This window comes from Rhincodon typus, chromosome 27 (genome assembly GCF_021869965.1).
Source record: "Rhincodon typus isolate 14 chromosome 27, sRhiTyp1.1, whole genome shotgun sequence".
NCBI classification, from domain to species: Eukaryota; Metazoa; Chordata; class Chondrichthyes; order Orectolobiformes; family Rhincodontidae; genus Rhincodon; species Rhincodon typus.
In genome coordinates, this window is record NC_063358.1 from 43,427,651 (window position 1) to 43,447,999 (window position 20,349).

At 43.3% G+C, this 20,349-nt stretch overlaps 1 protein-coding gene across 2 annotated transcripts in view; it reads left to right on the top strand.

Annotated features, from left to right (window-relative positions):
- Window positions 1-18,371, top strand: part of tinagl1 (tubulointerstitial nephritis antigen-like 1) — a 68,954-nt gene extending 50,583 nt beyond the window's left edge. For both annotated transcript variants that reach the window (XM_048613051.1, XM_048613050.1), the window contains 5 exons: window positions 3,231-3,414; window positions 3,914-3,959; window positions 5,211-5,334; window positions 11,568-11,613; window positions 16,434-18,371. In XM_048613051.1, the coding sequence (XP_048469008.1) occupies window positions 3,231-3,414; window positions 3,914-3,959; window positions 5,211-5,334; window positions 11,568-11,613; window positions 16,434-16,574 (541 nt within the window). In that variant the 3' untranslated portion in view covers window positions 16,575-18,371. The remainder of the gene's footprint in view (window positions 1-3,230; window positions 3,415-3,913; window positions 3,960-5,210; window positions 5,335-11,567; window positions 11,614-16,433) is intronic.
- Window positions 18,372-20,349: the final 1,978 nt, after the last annotated feature.

Genomic DNA, 20,349 nt, shown 5'->3' on the forward strand with positions numbered 1-20,349 from the left:
ACCCTCCATACAAGTGGAGAGTATTCCATCACACTCCTGTAAATGGTGGACAGGCTTTGGGGAGTCAGGAGGTGAGTTGCTTACTGCAGTATTCCTCACCTCTGACCTGCTCTTGAGGCCATTGTTGAGTCCAGTTGAGTTTCTGGTCAATGATAACCCCCAGGATGTTGATAGTGAGGAAATCAGTGATGGTAACACCATTGAATGTCAAGGGGCTGTGATTAGATTGCCCCTAATTGGTGATGGCTATAGTGTGACATTTGTATGGCACGAATGTTACTTGCCACTTGTCAGCCCAAGCCTGGATATTGTCCAGATCTTTTTGCATTTGAACGTGGACTGCTTCAGTATCTGAGGAGTCGCGAAAGATGCTGAACATTGCATAATCATTGGCGAACATCCCGCTTCTGACCTTTTGATGGAGGGAAGGTTATTGATGAAGCAGCTGAAGGTAATTGGGCTTAGGACATTACCTCGATTAAAAATCAGTCCCCACAACAAAATCCATTCCTCTCCATAAACGCTAACCCCCCTCTTGCCATTCTTCCAGGCTGAAGCAGACTGTAAGCCAAGGGTCCTGAGACCCTGAGATGAACTTCCAATGCCCCTTATTCCCCACATTAGGACAAGCTCCCTCCATTTGTCTGGCTCCTCTTCTGCCTCTACTTATCTACTGCTGAAACCAGTTTCGATGTTTTTGTTCCCTCCAGACTCCACTTTTCCAATGTCTTCCTGGCCAACTTCCCATCTTCCAGTGGCCAGTTGTACAGTCTCCCAGTGAATGAATGCCTCCATTTGAAACTAATATTTGTAAATCGCTCCATAACCTCACCCCTCCTCTCTCTATAATCTCCTCCAGCATCGCAGTCATCTCCGAGATCTGCATTTTGCTCATTTTGGCTCTTTGGATACTCTTTTAATTCTGTCATTTCAGGCTCTGTCTTCAGCTACTTGGCCTCTCCATTTTCCTGGCCCCTCTCTGCTCCCATTAGACTCTCCTGTTAAAGGCACCCCTTCCACCTTTGTTCATCCTTTTACATATTTCATTCATTGGCTCGCAAGTTATCATGTAGCACTTTGAGATTATGCTACATTAAAGGCCACTACAAATTTCAGTGTTTTTTTTCTAAACAAAGGAAAGAATTTGCAATTTATAGCACCTTCCACAACCTCAGGATGCTCCAAAAACTTCATGGTCAATGAATGACTTTTACAATTATGTTGGAGGAACGACAAGAGCCTATTTGCATGTAGCAAGGTCCCACAGGCTGCAGTGACATAATGACTGGATAATTATTCTTTGCAATGTTAGCTGATTGATAAATATTGTCCAATGTGCTGAGGAGAATGCCCTCTTCTATGCCATGGAGTCTTTTGATTCTGAGAGAGGCTTCAGGGCCTCAGTTTAATGCTTCATTCAGACTCGAGTACCTCTCGCCAAGTAGCCCTCCCTCAGTTACACTGGAAGTGTTGGCCGTGGATCATATACTCAAGTCTCTGTGGGATTAAAACTGTGCCTTTCTGCTGCTGAAAGTACTACCACTGAGACATGGCTGGACTTCAAAGAGGAACAAGTAGGCTGCCTCCAGATCATCAACTCTTGATTGGACAATCACAGAATTGTTTGAGTGTAGAAGGAGGCCACGCAGCTAATCCTGTCTGCCCCACACCTATTACCTAGTGCCAATCCTCCTGCCTTTCCCTATATCCCTGGACACTATTTCTATCCAAATACTCATCCAATGCTCCTCTTGAATGACTCAATTGAACCTACTGCATTCCAAACCCTAACTACTAGCTGTGTGAAAAAGTTTGTTTTTCTTGCATCACTCTTGCATAATTTGCACATCACTTTAAATCTGTGCCCTCTCGTTCTTTTTGTCTTTTATGAAGAAGAACAGCTTCTCCCTACCTATTCTATCGTGCCTGCTCATGATTTCTGAAAATGTCTATCAACTCTCCACTCAGCCACCTTCTGACCAAGGACAACAATCCCAACTTATTCAATCTGTTCTAATAGCTGAAGTTTCTCATTCCTGGAATCATTCTTACAAATCTCTCCTGAAATCACTCCAATGTGTTCACATCTTTCCTTTAATGTGCTGGCCACAACTATACACAATACTCCAGCTGAGGTCTAACAAGTGTCCTGTTCAAGCTCAACATTACCTCCACGCTCCTATTAATAAAGCTGAGGATACTGTATGTTTTATTAATTGCTCTCTCCACTTGTCCAGTCACCTTCAATGATCAATACTCATATACACTGAAGTTCCTCTGCTCCTCCATCCCCCTTAGAATTGTGCCCATTATTTTATATTGTCTTTCAATGTTCTTGACCAAAAGTGGCCTCTTACTTCTCTGCATTGAATCTCATCTGCCCCGTATCAGCCCAGTTGTTAAGAAGGCGTATGGTGTGTTAGCTTTCATTAATAGAGGGATTGAGTTCAAGAGCCGTGAAGTTATGCTCCAGCTATACAAAGGCCTGGTTTGGCCACATCTGGAGTATTGTTTCCAGTTCGGGTCTTCTCATTACAGGAAAGATGTGGAAGCATTGGAAAAGGTGCAGAGGCGATTTACCAGGATGTTGCCTGGAATGGAGGGAAGATCTTACGAGGAAAGGTTGAGAGAGCTCGGGCTTTTCTCTTTAGAACGACGAAGGATGAGAGGTGACTTGATAGAGGTGTACAAAATGATCAGAGGTATAGATAAAGTAGACAGCCAGAGACATTTTCCGAGGGTGGAGGTAGCTATTAGGGGGCATAGTTTTAAAGTGAGTGGAGGTAGACACGGGGAGACGTCAGAGGTAGGTTCTTTACTCAGAGAGTGGTAGGGGCGTGGAATGTATTGCCAGAACAGGTAGTGGAGTCTGCCTCATTAGGGGCATTTAAGCAGCTATGAGATAGGCATATGGATGATAGTATAAGGTAGGGGTGGAGGTTAGATAGACCTTAGGATTAGGGTAAAAGTTCGGCACAACATCGTGGGCCGAAGGGCCTGTACTGTGCTGTACTGTTCTATGTTCAATCTATGTTCTACAGCTCAGTTTAAACTAAACTTTTAGGATCAGAACAGTGACTTTACATTTGGAAATCATTAACCCTTGCCATGACCTTCTCACCCATTCACTGATTAGGTTTGGATAATTGGTGATTTGCTAATGGATAACCTTGATTGATATTCCTTGTTTGAAGCTCTGGGTTCACTTCTTTCTGTTTTGTTCCTTGCAGGGTGGTGTCAGATGCCTGCTACCCATTCTCCAACTCTGAGAAGCAGCAACTTAGCAGCCAGTGTATGATGTCCACTCGCTCAGCTGGCCGTGGCAAGAGACAGGCAACGATGCCTTGTCCCAATCCCTACAGCCACACAAACCAGATCTATCAAGCCACTCCGCCTTACCGCCTCTCTAACAATGTGAGTACTTTGGTATTGTTGGCCCAACCCCTCTCTTCTCTTCAGGCTCTTGGAACTCGCTATCAGTGAAGCTGCAGGAGGAAGGTGCTATCAAAATAAGCCAGTTCATATCCTCATTGAATATCATCATTCACCCACACTCTGACCTACCAATTTTCACAATTCACTTCACCTTGTTATTCCATTAAAGGTTGAAACAACAATCTCATGCTTTGTCTCTATCAAGCCAACTTTATCCCACTGCCAGGAATCTCTCTTTCAGATGGGCTGCTGTGCAGCACTGGGTGACTGACAAATTCCTTTTTCCATTTGGGTCAGGCTTCCCTCCTGAGTGAGTCACCGTTTCCTCCTTGGAGCTGCTCCATGTCCCTGTTCTTTGCCAGTGTGTGGGAGCAACCCAGTTGTGAGGTTTGGTTTTGTACAAGTGATTATTATGTGAGCAAGAGATCAATGAAGGGTTTTGAATTTATTCTAATGTAATTAAATATTTATTCAACAGGACAAGGAAATCATGAAAGAAATAATGGAGAATGGGCCTGTGCAAGGTAGGAAATACAATATAATTAGACTGAGCTCAATTTCTCATTGTTTGTCAACTCAGGAGATGGAGAGACCTTTAAATACAGTACAACAAAAATATAATAGCCCCTCACTGTTACCCAGATATACCCTGCAGCCCTTGCTGTAATGCAGGGATATACCCTGCAGCCCTTGCTGTACTGCTGTCTCTGGCATACCCTGCATCACAACATGGTGTGATTATATCCCACTACTCATATTTCCATATTACCTGTGCCTTTGTTAATAGAATTCTTGCATGTCAGTCAGAAGATTTTGGAATCAGGTCTCATTGGAGAGATTTGAAATGGTCACCTGGCAGTCCCAATGCAGTACTGTGGGGGCGATACTGCTGTCACAAGATTTTAAACCCAGACCGTATACGCTCCTCAGCATGGAACTAATAGATTCTATGCCAATTAGGAGTAATTCAGTTGGTGGATTACCTATGAATTCATTGAATCTCTACAGTGTGGAAACAGGCTATTCGGCCCAACAAGTCCACACCGACAGTCCGAAGAGCATCCCACCCAGACTCATACCCCTTAACCTATCCCTGTAACCCTCCATTTCCCACAGCTAACCCACCTAACCTACACATCCCCTGGACACTATGGGCACTTTAGCATGGCCAGGCCACCTAACCTGCACATCTTTGGACTGTGGGAAGAAACTGGAGCACCCGGAGGAAACCCACGCAGATGCGGGGAGAATGTGCAGACTCCACCCAGACAGTCACCCGAGGGTGAAATTGAACCTGGGTCCCTGGCACTGAGGGAGCAGTGCTAACCACTGAGCCATTGTGCTGCCCCAGGTTAGGGTTAGACTATTTCTTGACCTTTTGAGAATGTTGCTGCTGATGAACTGTGTAGGCAAATGATTTGATCATTCTTAACTCTCGACTTTGGATGAATTGATGCAGTTGCCACTCGAACTCTGTGCTGACTGCTTGTCCCTCTGTGTGTCAGCTCCGTTTGGTGGAGCACTGACTTCTCTATTAATCCACATTTGAAACTAATTAGCATCTCCTTCACTTCCTGCCATTAATGGTGTGATTTTAGATCCTTTCTTTGTGTCAAGGCCACAGTAATTGATAGTGGGTGGGAATAGTGCAGTGGGAATGTGGTGAGATTATGCAGGAATACTGGTTTGTTTTCAGTGAGGTTACAGTGAGAATGATGAGGAGGTTGTGATGAGTTTGGAGAATGAACACTTACTCTTCTTGTGTCCTCTCACAGCATTGATGGAAGTACATGAAGACTTCTTTGTGTACAGGAGCGGAGTTTACAGACACACACCAGTAATGGCTGAAAAACCAGAGACATTCCGCAGACATGGGACACATTCGGTTAAAATCACAGGGTAAGGAATGATTGGTGTGGGGTCTTGGTCCAAGTAAAATGAAATCCAAGAAGAATTATTGGCAATTCACAGGGATTCAAAACAACATTCTCATAATTGATACAATTGCCTCACTGTCTTATATTCAGTCAAAGGCAATTCTGTTCACATATAAAATAGAGCAATATTTCAACAGTTGACTTTAAGACGAGGAGATTAAAATGCAATAACTAAACCTCAACTAGAAACACTTTGCTTGATATTAGCATGTACTGGGAATTATTGTAGTCTCCATCTTTTAATTTATCAGTGCCTTTCACTCACTCTTTCAGACTTCTCCATGTTCCTCGACAGGAATTCTTGTGCCATTTCATGTTCTTGATGGGAACCAATAGAGGGAAGGTCTAGTCAAGCCTTTGAAGTCCAGGCACAAATAGGCCAAAGCATGGCATGGGTTAGAAAGACTACTGAAAACAAAAAATGCTAATGTTTCGTGTCTAAGTGACTCTTCATCGGTTCTGATACAGAATCGTCTAGACTTGAAACATTAGCTTGCTGTCTCTCCATGAATGCTGCCTGACTTGCTGTGATCTCCCAGCATTTTTTGATTTCAGTACAGATTCCAGCATCTGTAGTAATTTGCTCCTACATAGATTAGAAAGAAGCAGCTTTATGTCATGATGGGGACAAATCAGATAAAAGTAGGTGTTCCAGCTCTATGTGATATGTAGAAAATACAGGCCAGATTGGGCAACTAATAAAGACAAGAGTGTCAATAAGTTCCAGAATCATGTCAGTGGGAAAAGGATGTGCTTCTGAATGGAGAGAAAGTAGTTTGCGATGAATCAAAACAATTTATGCCAATGAATTAGGACAACAGCTAAAAGAGTTAAAAGGAAAGCAAGTTAAAAGGTAAAAATATTCCATTCAAGGAACATGGAAATGAGTCTGAAAATGAGTGAAAGACACTAATAAATAAAAGATCAACAATACAATGGTTTTCTGTACATACTAATATCAATCAAAATAGTCAAGTATTAACTGTTGCATTTTAATCTCCTGGTCTGTACAGCCAACTATTTTAAAACATTTTCCACTTTTTGCATATGACCAAGATTGCCTTGACTGATTTAATGCATGAGTGAGACCAGCAACACTGAGCTGTTTTGTCTACGTGCAAGTGATAACATTATTCCATTCCACAGAAATGATATACAGCTGCATTCCCTGTTACAGCAGTGTGAGGAAAGATTATGGTGGCTCACACACTGGATACTCACAATTAGAGTCTGGATTTGAATACAGAGCAGATGGACAAGGATATAATCTCTTCTCTGCTCATTAGAAAGTTCTGAGGTAAAATCTGTTGTTTCTGGAGTGTCTGCTGCTGATACCTGATTATACCATCAATAACCTTCCATAACACAAAACTGGTGTGCATGGGATGAGCTGCCAGAAGAGGTGGTAGAAGCGGGTACAATTACAACACTTAAAAGGCATCTGGATGGATATATGAATAGGAAGGGTTTAGAGGGATATGGGCCAAATGCTGGCAAATGGGACTAGATTAATTTAGGATATCTGGTCAGCAAGGATGAGTGGGACCGAAAGGTCTGTTTCCATGGTGTATAACTCTGTAAACTGTATGCATCACTGTCAGGAATTTCAGGCCTTCTAGTCACTGACAGAGAATCATGTCATCATATAGCGCAGGAGGAGGTCACTCAGACCATTGTCCTTGTGTTACCCCTTTTGATAGAACTATTCAGTAAGGACCACTCACCTCTTCCTTCTCCATAGTTCTGATGTTTTTTGATTTTTAAGTGTATCTAAAATTCACTTTTGAACATTCCTATCGAATCTGCTTTCACTGTCACTTCAGATGGTGAGCTGAAGATCAAGGAGCTCAGCCTGGAGAAACTAGAGATCCTCATGTCAGTTTACTCACTGCCACTGACCGAGATCCCCATGTTGGTGTAATCACTGCCACTGAGATTCTAGTACTAAGTGTGATGCCAAGGCCTGTGGTTTGCTGTGTTCCATTAATTGTGAAATCTGCTGTGATAAAATTTGTTCTGTTTCAGTCGTGCACAGTGAAGGATTCTGCATTGCATTTGTTTATCATTATCTGGGGCTAATGCTGTTGTGTTTGTATGGGGAAGTGAGGAGAATTGAATGTCTGTTCTTTCTGCTGATATGGCATTTGATAAACATACAGAGGGTGGCCTTTGCAATCTGAGGAAAGATTCCAGTGAAATAAGTGACTTACAGCTTAGCTGTCTCCTCCAGCCTTGTAGCAGGTGGAGTCCCTCTGCAGAGATCTGCAGGAAATACTGGTTTCTGCCTGTATTGTGTTGGATCTCAGGATGGAGTCTGCACAGTGACCTCCAGCTGGGGGTTAACTCCTTCCAGCTGTTGTCAGCAGAAAATGAGCTTAATGAACAGAAGAAAAATGGATTCATCTTTTCCTTTCTCTCACCAAGAAGCTAAAACTGGAACTGGTGCAAAAACATTGGGGCCAGAGTTTATATGGTTCAGTCTTTAAGACGTGCAACCTTCACTATCTCAAAATACTTGCTTTTCAATTTGAGAAGGAAATTCATCAACGAGCAGAATGAGGAAGGATTTATTTGTCTAAACTTCCATTTTCCTGATCCCCAAACCTCAAGGAAAACTTACTGCCATCTCACGAGGCACACTTGGAATATTGTATTCAGTTCTGGACACCTCATTATAGGAGGATGAGGAAGCTTTCGAGAGGGTGCAGAGGAGATTTACCAGGATACTGCCTGGACTGGAGGGCAGGTCTTATGAGGAAAGACTGAGGGAGTTAGGGCTTTTTTCATTGGAGTGAAGAAGGATGAGAGGTGACTTGATAGAGGTGTACAAGATGATGAGGGGCATCGATAAAGTGGATAGTCAGAGACTTTTTCCCAGGGCGGAAATGACTATTATGAGGGGACATAATTTTGAGGTGATTGGAGGAAGGTATAGGGGAAATGTCAGAGGTAGGTTCTTTACACAGAGAGTGGTGGGTGTGTGGAAGGCGCTGCCAGCGGTGGTAGTGGAATCAGATACTTTAGAGACTTTTAAGCAACTCTTGGATAGGCACTTGGAGGATAGTAAAATGTAGGGTATGCAGGGTAGTTTGATCTTTGTAGGATAATAGGTCGGCACAACCTAATGGCCGAAGGGCCTGTACGGTGCTGTAGTGATCTGTGTTCTACCTGGATAAGAGTGTTAACTGAAACTGTCTGAATGAACAGAATTAAATCACAACCTTAGTTATCACGTTTTAACTTTGGACTGAGCTGGACATGTTACCAATTCAACGCATTTCCCAAACCTCTCTATTGCTGCCCTGATTTTCATTGAGGAATACTTCCATAGAACAGTACAGTGCAGGAGCAGGTTCTTCAGCCCACCATGTCTATGCTGACCATGATGCCATTCTAAACTAATCCCATCTGCCTGCATGTGGTCCGGATGCCTCTCTGCCTGTTTGTGTCTTTCTAAATGCCTCTTAAACGTTGCTGTCATATCTGCTTCTACCACCGCCCTCTAGCAACACATTCCAGGGACCTACCACACTCTGTTCCCCGCATATCTCCTCTAAACATTTCCCCTCTCAACTTAAACTATGGTTCCTAGTATTTGACTTTCCACGCTAGGAAAGACTCTGACAATCCACCCTATCCATGCGTCTCATAATTTTATATACCTCTATCAGGTCGCCCCTCAGCCTCTGACGCTGTAATGAAAATAATCCAATTTTGTCCAACCTCTCTTTTTAGCTAATACCCTCCAATCCAGGCAACATCCTGGTTAAACCCCTGTTTACACCCTCTCCAAAGCCTCCACGTCCCCCTATAGTGTGGGGATCAGAACTGCACACAATACTCCAAATGTGGCCTAATTAAAGTCTTCTACAACTGCAACATGACTTACCAACTTTTATCCTCAATGCCCCAACTGATGAAGGTAAGCATGCTTTCTTTACCACCTAATCCACTTGTGTTGCCACTGTTAGGGAGCTACAGACTTGCACTCCAAGAACCCTCTGTATATCAGCAATCCTAAGGGTCTGACCATTTGCTATACACTTTCCTCTTGCATTTGACTTCTGAAGATGCACAACCTCACCTTAACCTTACCATTTCTTCACCCAACTTTCCAACTGATCTATATCCTGCTGTGAGATAGTAAGAACTGCAGATGCTGGAGTCAGAGATAACACAGTGTGGAGCTGGAGGAACACAGCAGGGTCCTGACCCAAAACGTCAACTTTCCTGCTCCTCTGCTGCTGCTTGGTCTGCTGTGTTCTCCAGCTCCACACTGTGTTATCTACATCCTGCTGTATTCTTTTTGAACCTTCCTCACTATCCACAAACCACCAATTTTCATGTCATCTGGATGCTTACTATTTAGACCATCAACAAATCCAAATCATTTATATATTACAAACAATGGCAGCCCCAGCACTGATCTTTCTGGAATACCACTGGTCATAGGCCCCCAGTCAGGAAAAAACACAACTATTCTCTGTATTCCATGACCAAGTCAGTTTTGTATCCAACTTGCCAACTCACCATGGATCCCTTGTGACTTCATCTTCTGGATCACCTTACCACACAGGACCTTGTCAAAGTCCATGTAGACAACATCCACTGCTCTACCTTCATCAATCATGTACAAAATGATCAGAGGTATAGATAGAGTGGACAGCCAGAGACTTTTTCCTAGGGTGGAGGTAGCTATTATGAGGGGGCATAGTTTTAAAGTAAGTGGAGATAGATATAGGGGAGACATCAGAGGTAGGTTCTTTACTGAGAGAGTGGTAGGGGCGTGGAATGCATTGCCGGAGAGGTAATGGAGTCGGCCTCATTAGGGGCATTTAAGCGGCAATTAGATAGGCATATGGATGATAGTATAAGGTAGGGGTGGAGGTTAGAGAGACCTTAGGTTTAGGGTAAAAGTTCAACATCGTGGGCCGAAGGGCCTGTACTGTGCTGTACTGATCTATGTTCTATGTCCTAATCATCATTGTTACTTCCTCAAAACACTCAAAGAACTTTGTGAGACAAAACCACCTAGTATAAAGCCCTGCTATCCCTAAAAAGTCCATTCTTCTCCAAATGTGAGTAAATCCTGTCTCTAAAAATCTTTTCCAATAATTTCCCTTTTCCTGATGTAAGACTCAGCAGCCTATAATTTCTTGGATTATCCTTGTTGACCTTTTTAAATAAAGGAACAACATTAACTATTCTGCAGTCTTCTGGGACTTTACCTGTGGCTAAGAAAGGATACAAAAATCTCTGTCAAGGCCCCAGCAATCTGCTCCCATGCCTCCTTCAGTATCCTGGGATAGATCCCATCAGACCGTGGGAACATATCTACCTTAATGTTTTTCAAGACACCCAACACCTATATCAACATGCCCAGAACATCAACATGGCATTCCTGAATCTTACCATCAGTTCTAAGGTAGGGTCAGCGGATCTGAAATGTTAACTCTGATTTTTCTTCACAGATGCTGTCAGACCTGCTGACCTTTTCCAGCAACTTCTGTTTTTGTCCTTGGGTAAAATCATTTGTGCTTCTGAGCCAAAATGTTTGAATGCAGGCCGTACTTGAACACACAATTTAGGCTTCCACTGCTGAGGGAGTGCTGTACTGCCTGTTGTGCCATTTGTGAAATGATAGTATCGTTGTCTACACTCAGGTCGACAATCCTACAGCACACAGATGGGGCAGTTTCCCCAGCGTCCATGCCAATGATCTCACCATGATCACATCAATGTTTGTACTTTGTTGACTATATGGTTGTGAGATATCTCTTTGTCATGATAGACGCTATATAAAAAGAAGTCTTACTTTCTCTCAAAAAGGGTTGACACTCCTGATTCCCACCTGATATCAACTTCACTGGTTCATCTTCTTTCAGTGGCTAAGGAAAGCTGCCTGACTTTGGCCCTATCTTCATTAATGTGAGGACTCAGTGGGCTGAATGGCCTGCTTTCATACAGTATAGGGATTCTATGAATGTTTGTTGATTAGGTTCCTCTGAGGCCTGTACACCCCCATTGGTGTTAGAACAGCTGACTGTGTAAATTCTGCCCAGGAGGAGGAGAAGACTCTCAAATCAATGGGGACCTTTCCTCCATGGATTAGACAAGGTGGAAGTAGAGCTCTGTTGTTTGAGTTTGAAATTCTATTCTAATCAGAAAACTGTTTCTTTGTGTTTCTTGTTGTAGGTGGGGTGAAGAGCAAGGACATGATGGACAGATTCGCCAATACTGGGTATGTGGAAATCACAACCATGCGCACAACACAATAACGTTCTTTTTATCCCAATTAGAATGTAAGAGTCCGCTGGGACACGGTGCAGCACGGGGTCAGATACAGAGTAAAGATTCCTCTATACTGTCCCCCATCAAACACTCCCAGGATAGGACAGCACAGGGTTAGATACAGAGTAAAGATTCCTCTACACTGTCCCATCAAGAACAGCCAGGATAGATATAGCATTTGGTTAGATACAGAGTGAAGCTACCTGTACTCTCTTAAATTTAAAGTAAACAAAGTAAAGCTATCATGACACTGTCCACATCAAACACCTTGGACAGGGACAACGTGGGGTTAAATACAGTGTAAAGTTTCTTCTACTCTTTTAAATTGAAAGTAAGTATGCCTCAACACAGTCCATATAAAACACTCCGAAGACGGGGCAACACGTGGTTAAGAGTAAAGCTTTCTCTAATCTTTAAAAGGGGAAATAAAGCTCCCTCTACTCTTCTAAACTGAAAATAAATCTCTCTCTACACCATCCCCATCAAAGACCCTAAAAATAGAATAGAATATCCTTTATTGTCACGTGTACTCAAGTACAGGAGTACAGTGAAAAGTTTTCAATGTCGCCTCTCATGGCACCATCTTAGCTATAAGGTACCTAGGTACAAATCTTAGATACAACAAGAGGAGTAAAAATGAAAAGAAGTTGCATTACCTTACAGTGATTCATAGTATAAATAAAACATAGTTACAGTCAGAAACAAATTGCAGATAAATGTTACATTGCAGTAGCTCAGTGCAGGGGCTTCCACACATGGTCTGACCAGCCTTGCAAGCCATTGACCGCCTGTGCCAGACCCCAGTCCAAAAACCACCCCTGCTCCACACCGCTCCAGGCCTTCAGCCCGTTCCACTCCGGCTCTAATCTGCTCCAAGGTAAGTTTTCTTATCAGGAAAAAAATATTTAAATCCTAGAAAACAAAAAGAGAGAGAAAGAAAAGGGGGGAAAAAAACAAAGCGGACAGATTGGCAAGCCCCAGGCTGAGAAGCCCGAACGCTGCCTACTCCGCTGTCGCTATCTTGAAACAGAAAGGAGATACAGAATGAAGCTCTCTTTACTCTTTGAAACTGAAAGTAAAGCTCTCTCTACTACTTTAAACTGAGTAGCAGAGTGGGGAGCAAAAGATCACCATGTGAGAATGAGAATGAGCCAGGACTTCGCTGTACATTGCAAATGTGCATTGGAAAGGTAGGTAAGGAAAGAGAGGTGGGAGACCAGCCAAGATGTCCATCGCAGATGAATAGCCTATGGCACCTCATTGTTTCCATGAAAAATGGGCAAGGACGATATGGTGCTGGAGGGTGACTGTGGCAGCTGAAGTTGCCACCTTTAAGTGTAGCAAGTGATCGGATGGGGAACTGACAGACAGTTATTTGCCCCTAGGTCAATGTTGAAATGTTTACCTGCACCATCATCACAGATCAAGACATTTGAGTATTTGATACACTGGAGATTCTCAATACATTATGAAATAAAACAACAGTAAAAGACCTAGTTGGAACTGAAAATAACATATCACACTCAGCAGGGGTTGTTGTCTTAATCTGAATGTTGAGCATGTTGAAACAAAGCTCAGCTTTTCATTTGGAGACAAGGCTGTATTTGCTAAAAAAGGATTATAGAAATCCCTCTCATTTCAGGTACCCACAGTCCCCACCAAACACTCTGGACAAGGTCAGCATGGGGGTAGATACCGAGTAAAACTTCCTCTACTGTTTTAAACTGAAAGTGAGCTCCCTTGGCACTCCAATGGCAGGGATGGTATGGAGACCTGATTTGTTGCTCTTGAGTAAAAAAAAAAATCAACTCATCAAAATGAATTCTAGAGAATGTTCCCCAGCAGTCTGAGGTTGGGCAGGTGTGAACAGAAGTCAGGCCTGCCATTCCCCCCCTCATAAAGAGTTTAACGATAGTCCCTGGGATTGTTTGATACCGAGGCTGGCTGTGTAAATGCTGACCCTGGTGATCCACGACTTTTGTCCCAAGTTTAAGAAACAAAGGAAGGGGAAAAAAAGCAGCCATCACACCCTCCCCCTGACACTTTGTGAGACGCACAGACGACACACACAGACCACAGAGACCTCTCACACTCTCGCGCGCTCTCTCCTTATGCTCCATCAATGCCGGGCTCAGGCCCCATCCACCCCTCAAGCCATCTCTACTGATCTATGCCATGTATGCCCTTCTGACTCAATTGCCCTTTGTATTCCTATGTTTCCTTAATGCCAACCCATACCATACAACCCCTATCATTTCCCTTTTACCTCTGGGCCCATGTGAGATGAAATAAACCTTTGTTTCTATTTATGACTTCATTTTATTAAAAAAAAAATTGTTTTAAATGTCTGAACATTGAAATTCCTCCAATAGCTTAATGTCTTTAAAAGAAAATAACCATATGTATTCATAACCCTACTTCAATGACTGTATAACCATTTGGAGCTGTGGGTCAAGCTGCGAACAGATCGGCTCCTCACTGTGAATAATGATAGGTTGTGAAAATATGAATAGCAGTAGGCCCTTTGAGTCTGCTCTGCCATTCAGTAATGATCATGGCTGATCATTTTACTCAGTACCCTGTTCCCACTTTCTTCCCATGCCCTTCAATCGCTTTAGCCGTAAGAACCATATCTAACTTCTTGAAAACATTCACTGTTTTGGCCTCAACCACTTTCTGTGACAGAGAATTCCACAAGCTCATCATTCACTGAGTGAAGAGGTTTCTCCCCATCTCAGTACTAAATGGCCTAACCTGTATCCTTAGACTGTGACCCCTGATTCTGGACTCCCCAGTCATCAGGAACATATTGTATAGTCCTGGTAGAACTTTATAAGTTTCTATGAGATTGCCTTTTATTCTTCTAAACTGCAATGAATATAATCCAAACTGATACAGTGTCTGATATGTCAATATACTGATACTGATATGTCAATCCCACCATCCCAGAAATCTGTTTGGTACACCTTTGTTGCACTTCCTTCATAGTCAGAACATTCAGCCTCAGAAAAGGAGACCAAAACTGCACATAATACCACAGGTGTGGTCTAACCAACGACAATTGCAGCAAGGTATCTCTGCTTCTGTACTCGAATCCTCTCGCTATGAAGACGAGCATACCATTTGCCGCCTTTGCCTACAGCACCTGCGTGCTAACTTTCAGCGACTGGTGTACAAGGTTACCCTGGTCTCATTGCATCCCCCCTGTTTCCCAACCTATCAACAGCCAGATCATAACCTGCCTTCTTGTCATCGAAAGAGTGCAATAGCAAGCTCTGATATTTTTTTTTTAAAAACTGCAGTTTAACCCTTCCAATGAGCTTCACAACTCCCTTGACAGGTTGACAGTTAATGTGACAGCTCAACATTTTCAATGAGTTTGGTAGTTCCAATCAGTTTGTCTACTTTTCAACACACATTCCTCTCTACTTTTCATAGTTCCAAAGGGTACCTGTCCTCTCCCAAAACTCAATTAACTCGCCTAATGATGTCTTCAGGCCTTATTCAAAGGGGTGCCCAATCTCTTCGTATAACTTCAGCAACTTTAGGTCTTCTCTTGAAAAGCGCACAGATTGTTTTTTTTTAGGCATCCTGCAACAACAACCTGTAATTGATCCACAATGCACAATATCATTCAGGAAGATCAAGACCAAACAGGATAAAGCAGCCTGCTTGATCAGTAACCTGCACGACTTTATTCATTGACTTCCTGTACCACTGACACATAGTAACAGCTGAGTGCACCATGTACAAGATGTACTGCTGCAATTCGCCAAGGTTCCTCAGATAGCATCTTCTATATTCACAACCTGTACCATCTAGAAGGACCAGGGCAGCAGATAGATTGAAACACCACCACCTGCAAAATCTATTCCAGATCACTTGCCTTCCTAACTTGGAAATATATTGCCATTCCTTTATCATGGAATAGAATCCCTACAGCGTGGAAACAGGCCCTTCGGCCCAACAAATCCATACCGACCCACCCCCGCCATAACCCACCCCTGAACACTACGGACAATTTAGCATAGCCAATCCACCTAGCCTGCACAGCTTTGGACTGTGGGAGGAAACCGGAGCACCCGGAGGAAACCCACGCAGACACGGGGAGAATGTGCAAACTCCACACAGACAGTTGCCCAAGGGTGGAATTGCACCCAGGTCCCTGGTGCTGTGAGGCAGCAGTTCTAACCACTGAGCCACCGTGCCACCGTGCCACCCCTGTCATTGGGTTGAAATCCTGGAATTTCCTTCCTAACAGCACTCTGGGTGCTGGGTCCTGACATCACAAGGACTGTGACTGTTTGAGAGGCAGCACCTTCTGAAGGACAGCTAGGGATGGGTAAATAAATGCTGGTCCAGCCAGTAAAGCCCTCCTCCCATGAAAGAGGAAATAAAAATCTTTTCAATTCTGGGAACTTTTGTTTTGACTGTCTCTCACATGATGTCCTCCTGTAAACAGGGCCTAATTAGCAATGATGCTACTGGAAATGCTGGCTAATGTCTGTCCTCTATCAGGCCCAGAGTGTGTTGGGCCATTTGTATTTTCCATTCCTTTTGGGGTCAAGAACATGCATTGAAATGCTGAATAAGCTAAATAGGCTGCCTCTGCAGTGTCCTTCATTCTCTCGCATGTCAGGCCCTCCTTTACATTTCTGAAACATGAGAGTGGATGGACACATTGCGGAAGATGGGAAATGATGCTGGAAAGTTGTTACTGGAAGGGCTGAGGAATGTGGGCTGATGTCTTCCTCTTTCTTTCTGTTCCAGATTGCTGCTAACTCTTGGGGAAGGGATTGGGGCGAGAATGGTTACTTCAGGATTGCTCGGGGTGAGAATGAGTGTGATATTGAAACCTTCATCCTCGGTAGCTGGGGACGAGTGACCATGGAGGACATGCTTCACAAGTGAATTCTGTGGCAAGCTAGCTGTGACACTCAGGACAGTGTACGCCGAGTTTGGAGGAGACACCTTCATCAAGTTTCCCTTTTTCCTCAGTCTGCTCTCAAAGATTCAGCAAAGATGCAGTGTTAAATGGACTTTCATCAACAACACAGATTATGTCAGTTATCACACATCAGGATAAAGCTTGTGCCTTACCAAAGAACTTCACTTCTTGTGAGTGGAGCTCATTTTCTTGTGGACACACTCCTAGGGAACATTGCCATGCAATGATAGTGAACAAGAAGACAGGAAAGAATGAGCATCATGCTCAGCTGGTGTGACAGGTCAAGGGGAGAGGGCCACTGGTAACCATGGCAACTGACAATCAGTGCACCAACCAAGAGAGGAAGTTCAGTCCATTATTAATATCCTACCATCCATGAGGACTGGAAGTATCAAATATCAAGCCTCCTGTCTCCCTGGGTACCTCATTTGGACCTGACAACAACGGAGATTCTCATTGGTGATCTAGTGTAGGGGTGTGGCACAATGCAATGGTAACAGGCACAAAACCATAAGGGATGCTGGGAAACAGCAATGGTATCCAAATGGTCACTTCCTCTGTAGGTAACTTCACTCTCAGGGCAGGGTTTCAGATTCAAGTCTAGAATTTGTAAGGTTTTCACATTCTGAACAATTATAATTGGCATCTGTTAGGCACCATTTTACATTACAAAATGGACTCTAATATCAACTGCACCATACGCACGTGTACATGGTTACTGAATATTTTTTACTGATCCAGAGAAAGCTCTGATTTACACATCAGTAGAAGTGAAAAGTAAAATTATCCATATTTCCATTCACCGTTTAGAGCACAATTTGAAAATTAGAGCCAAGTTATCCAGCATCAACAACAAGAAACACCTTTGTTTTTACCCAAAGGCCACCAGGCATCTGGAATTTGCTCCTCAAAGCTGTACATTCAGGGTCGCTCCAAAGTTTTTGCACTTGATCTTAGGATATTTTTGTTGGGTAAGGATATTAAGAGACAGTGGAGCAAAAGCAGGTAAATAGAGTTGGGGTACCAGTCAGCCATGATCTCATTGAATGGCAGAAAGGACTGCAGGTCCTCCTCACACTAGATGAGCTAATCTGTTGGCATCAGATTCAGGCTGAAGAAGAGATTTACTTGGAATGGTTTATAGAAATGAAGATGTTCAGTGAACGTGGAGAAGTTGGGGGTTCCTTAGAGCACAGAAGTTTCCGTGAGATAACAGTGTTAAGAATCATATGGAATTTTGGTGGTATAAATGACTACAAACCAATTAGAGTGGCAGTTGGGTGTGTAACTTGAGGATATCGATTTATGTTAATTGGTAGGAGGGATGAACAATGCTTGGTGTGGCAATTTATCATCGTCTGGAGTGTGCTGCCTGAAAAGGCAGGGAATCATTCACCAACAAATGGGAATTAATTGAAAAGGATTAGAGGATAAAGCAGGTGAATGGATCTGATTAAATTGCTCAGAGACCCAACATAAGTACAATGGTCCAAATGGCCCCCTTCTCTGTGTTATGATTATATGGCAAATCATCACTAATTGTGCCATAACATGGTTCAAATTCCAGATTGCAGAGGGGGTGAAGTTTGGCCTCCAACTGTTCCCAGTGTATTCTACTATATCTTGCTATTTGTCACGTGGCAGCTAGATTATCAAGTTTATATATTTTTACCACGTTCCACAAATGTTGATCTTACTTAATAAACATTTATGTCTGTTATAAATGTAAAAATAAAATAAATTGGTAAAAATGACATCTACATTTACTTGTTTCTGAGGTGTACGGTTTATGTGGTTAGCAGCACTGTAAGTGATGAATGCTGATTTCAGGAAGTGGTCATAAAAGAAATTTGGAGATGAGATATGATTGGTGGAGAAGTGTGGGGCAGACACGCTGGTGGAATTGGTAAGCAGCTAGGAGAACATAACTCTGATGCTGAGGGACCATATCATCCAATTTGGTGTAGCACTGTGCACTTTCAATTTACTTCTGTGACTGCTTCTACTTTAGCTGTGTTGGCATCACTGATTCTGCCAGCATTCCTATGGCAGCTACACTAGGAATGAGTCGAGTTGATCCTTCAATCCTTCAGATCATGAAATTTATAGATGAAGATAGCTCCAAGACGGGTCTTGTGTGACTGGCTACCTCCTGTTGTGTCATTACTAGATGGCCCCAGTACTTGTTTCTGTAAATTCCATATTTTATATTCCATATCTTATATCTTTTTTCCTTCAAGTACCCATTCAATCTCTTTTTGAACTCATTGAATGTCTCCACTAGTCATGAATGGTGGTGGACGATGAAATAACTCACCAGAGGAAATAACTCCACAAATATCCCCATCTTCGATAATGGGGGATCCCAGCACATCAGTGCAAAAGGTAGGGCTGAGGTATTTGCAACACTCATCAGCCAGAAGTGCCAAGTGGATGATCCATCCTCAGCCTGCTCCAAACTCCCCAGCAACACAGATGCCAGTCTTCAGCCAATTCGATTCATTCCACATGAATGGTTGGAGGCACTGGATACTGCAAAGGTTACACCGGCAATAGTACTGAAGACTAGTGCTCCAAAAAATATCGCTCCCCCAGTCAAGCTGTTCCAATACAGCTATAGCACTGGCATCCACCCGACATTATGCTAAACTGCCCACATATATCCTGTACACATAAAAGCTGGACAAATCTAACCCAGCCCCATCAGTCTGCACTCAATCATCAATAAAGTGATGGTGTCAGTGATTTCTTAACAATATTATGCTCACTGACTCTCAGTTTTGGTTCTGTCAGGCACTTTCAGCTCCTGACCTCATGATAGCCTTGGTTCAAACATGGGCAAAAGAGCCGATGCCCTCAGTGAGGCAACGGTGACTGTCCTGAGTTCAAGATAATATTCAGCCAAGCGCGGCATCAAGGAGTCCTAGTAAAACTGGAGTCACAAAATACAGAATTGTTAGAGAGCAAAAGAGGCCATTTGGCCCATTATGACTCCACCTATTATCCTGTCTTTTCCCAATATTCCTGCACACCATTTCTATGCTTTTTTAAAAAATTCTCTCTTGGGACCTGGGCATTGCTGATAGTCAGCATTTATTTCCCATCCCTACTTGCCCTTGAGAAGGTGGTGGTGAGCTGCATTCTTTAACCGCTGCAATCCACTTGGTTTAAGTTGCTATTAGGGAGGGAATTCCAGAATCTTGACCCAGTGAAAGTGAAGGAACAATGGTATATTTCCAAGTCAGGATGGTGAATGGTTTGGAGGAGAACTTGCAGTTGGTGTTGTTCCCATGCACCTGCTGCCCCTGTCCTTCTAGATGGTAGTGCTTGTGAGTTTGGAAGGAGCAATGTCAGCTGTGCATCTTATAGGTGGTACACACTGCTGCTACTGAGTGTCAGTGGTGGAGAGAGTAGACACTTGTGGATGTGGTGCCAATCATGTGGCTACTTTGTCCTGGATGGTGTCATGGTACTTGAGCGTTGTTGGAGCTGCACCCATCCATCACACTCCTGTCTTGTGCCTTGTAGTCTTTGAAGAGTCAGGAAGTGAGTTTTTCACCACTGTATTCCTAGCTTCTGACCTGCTCTTGCTGCCACCAAATTTATATGGCGAGTTTTTGTCAATGGCAATCCATTGTTGATAGCAGGGGATTCAGTAACGTCAAGGGTGGTGGTTAGATTGTCTCTTATTGGAGATGGTCATTGCCTAGCATTTGTGTGGCGCGAATGTTACTTTGC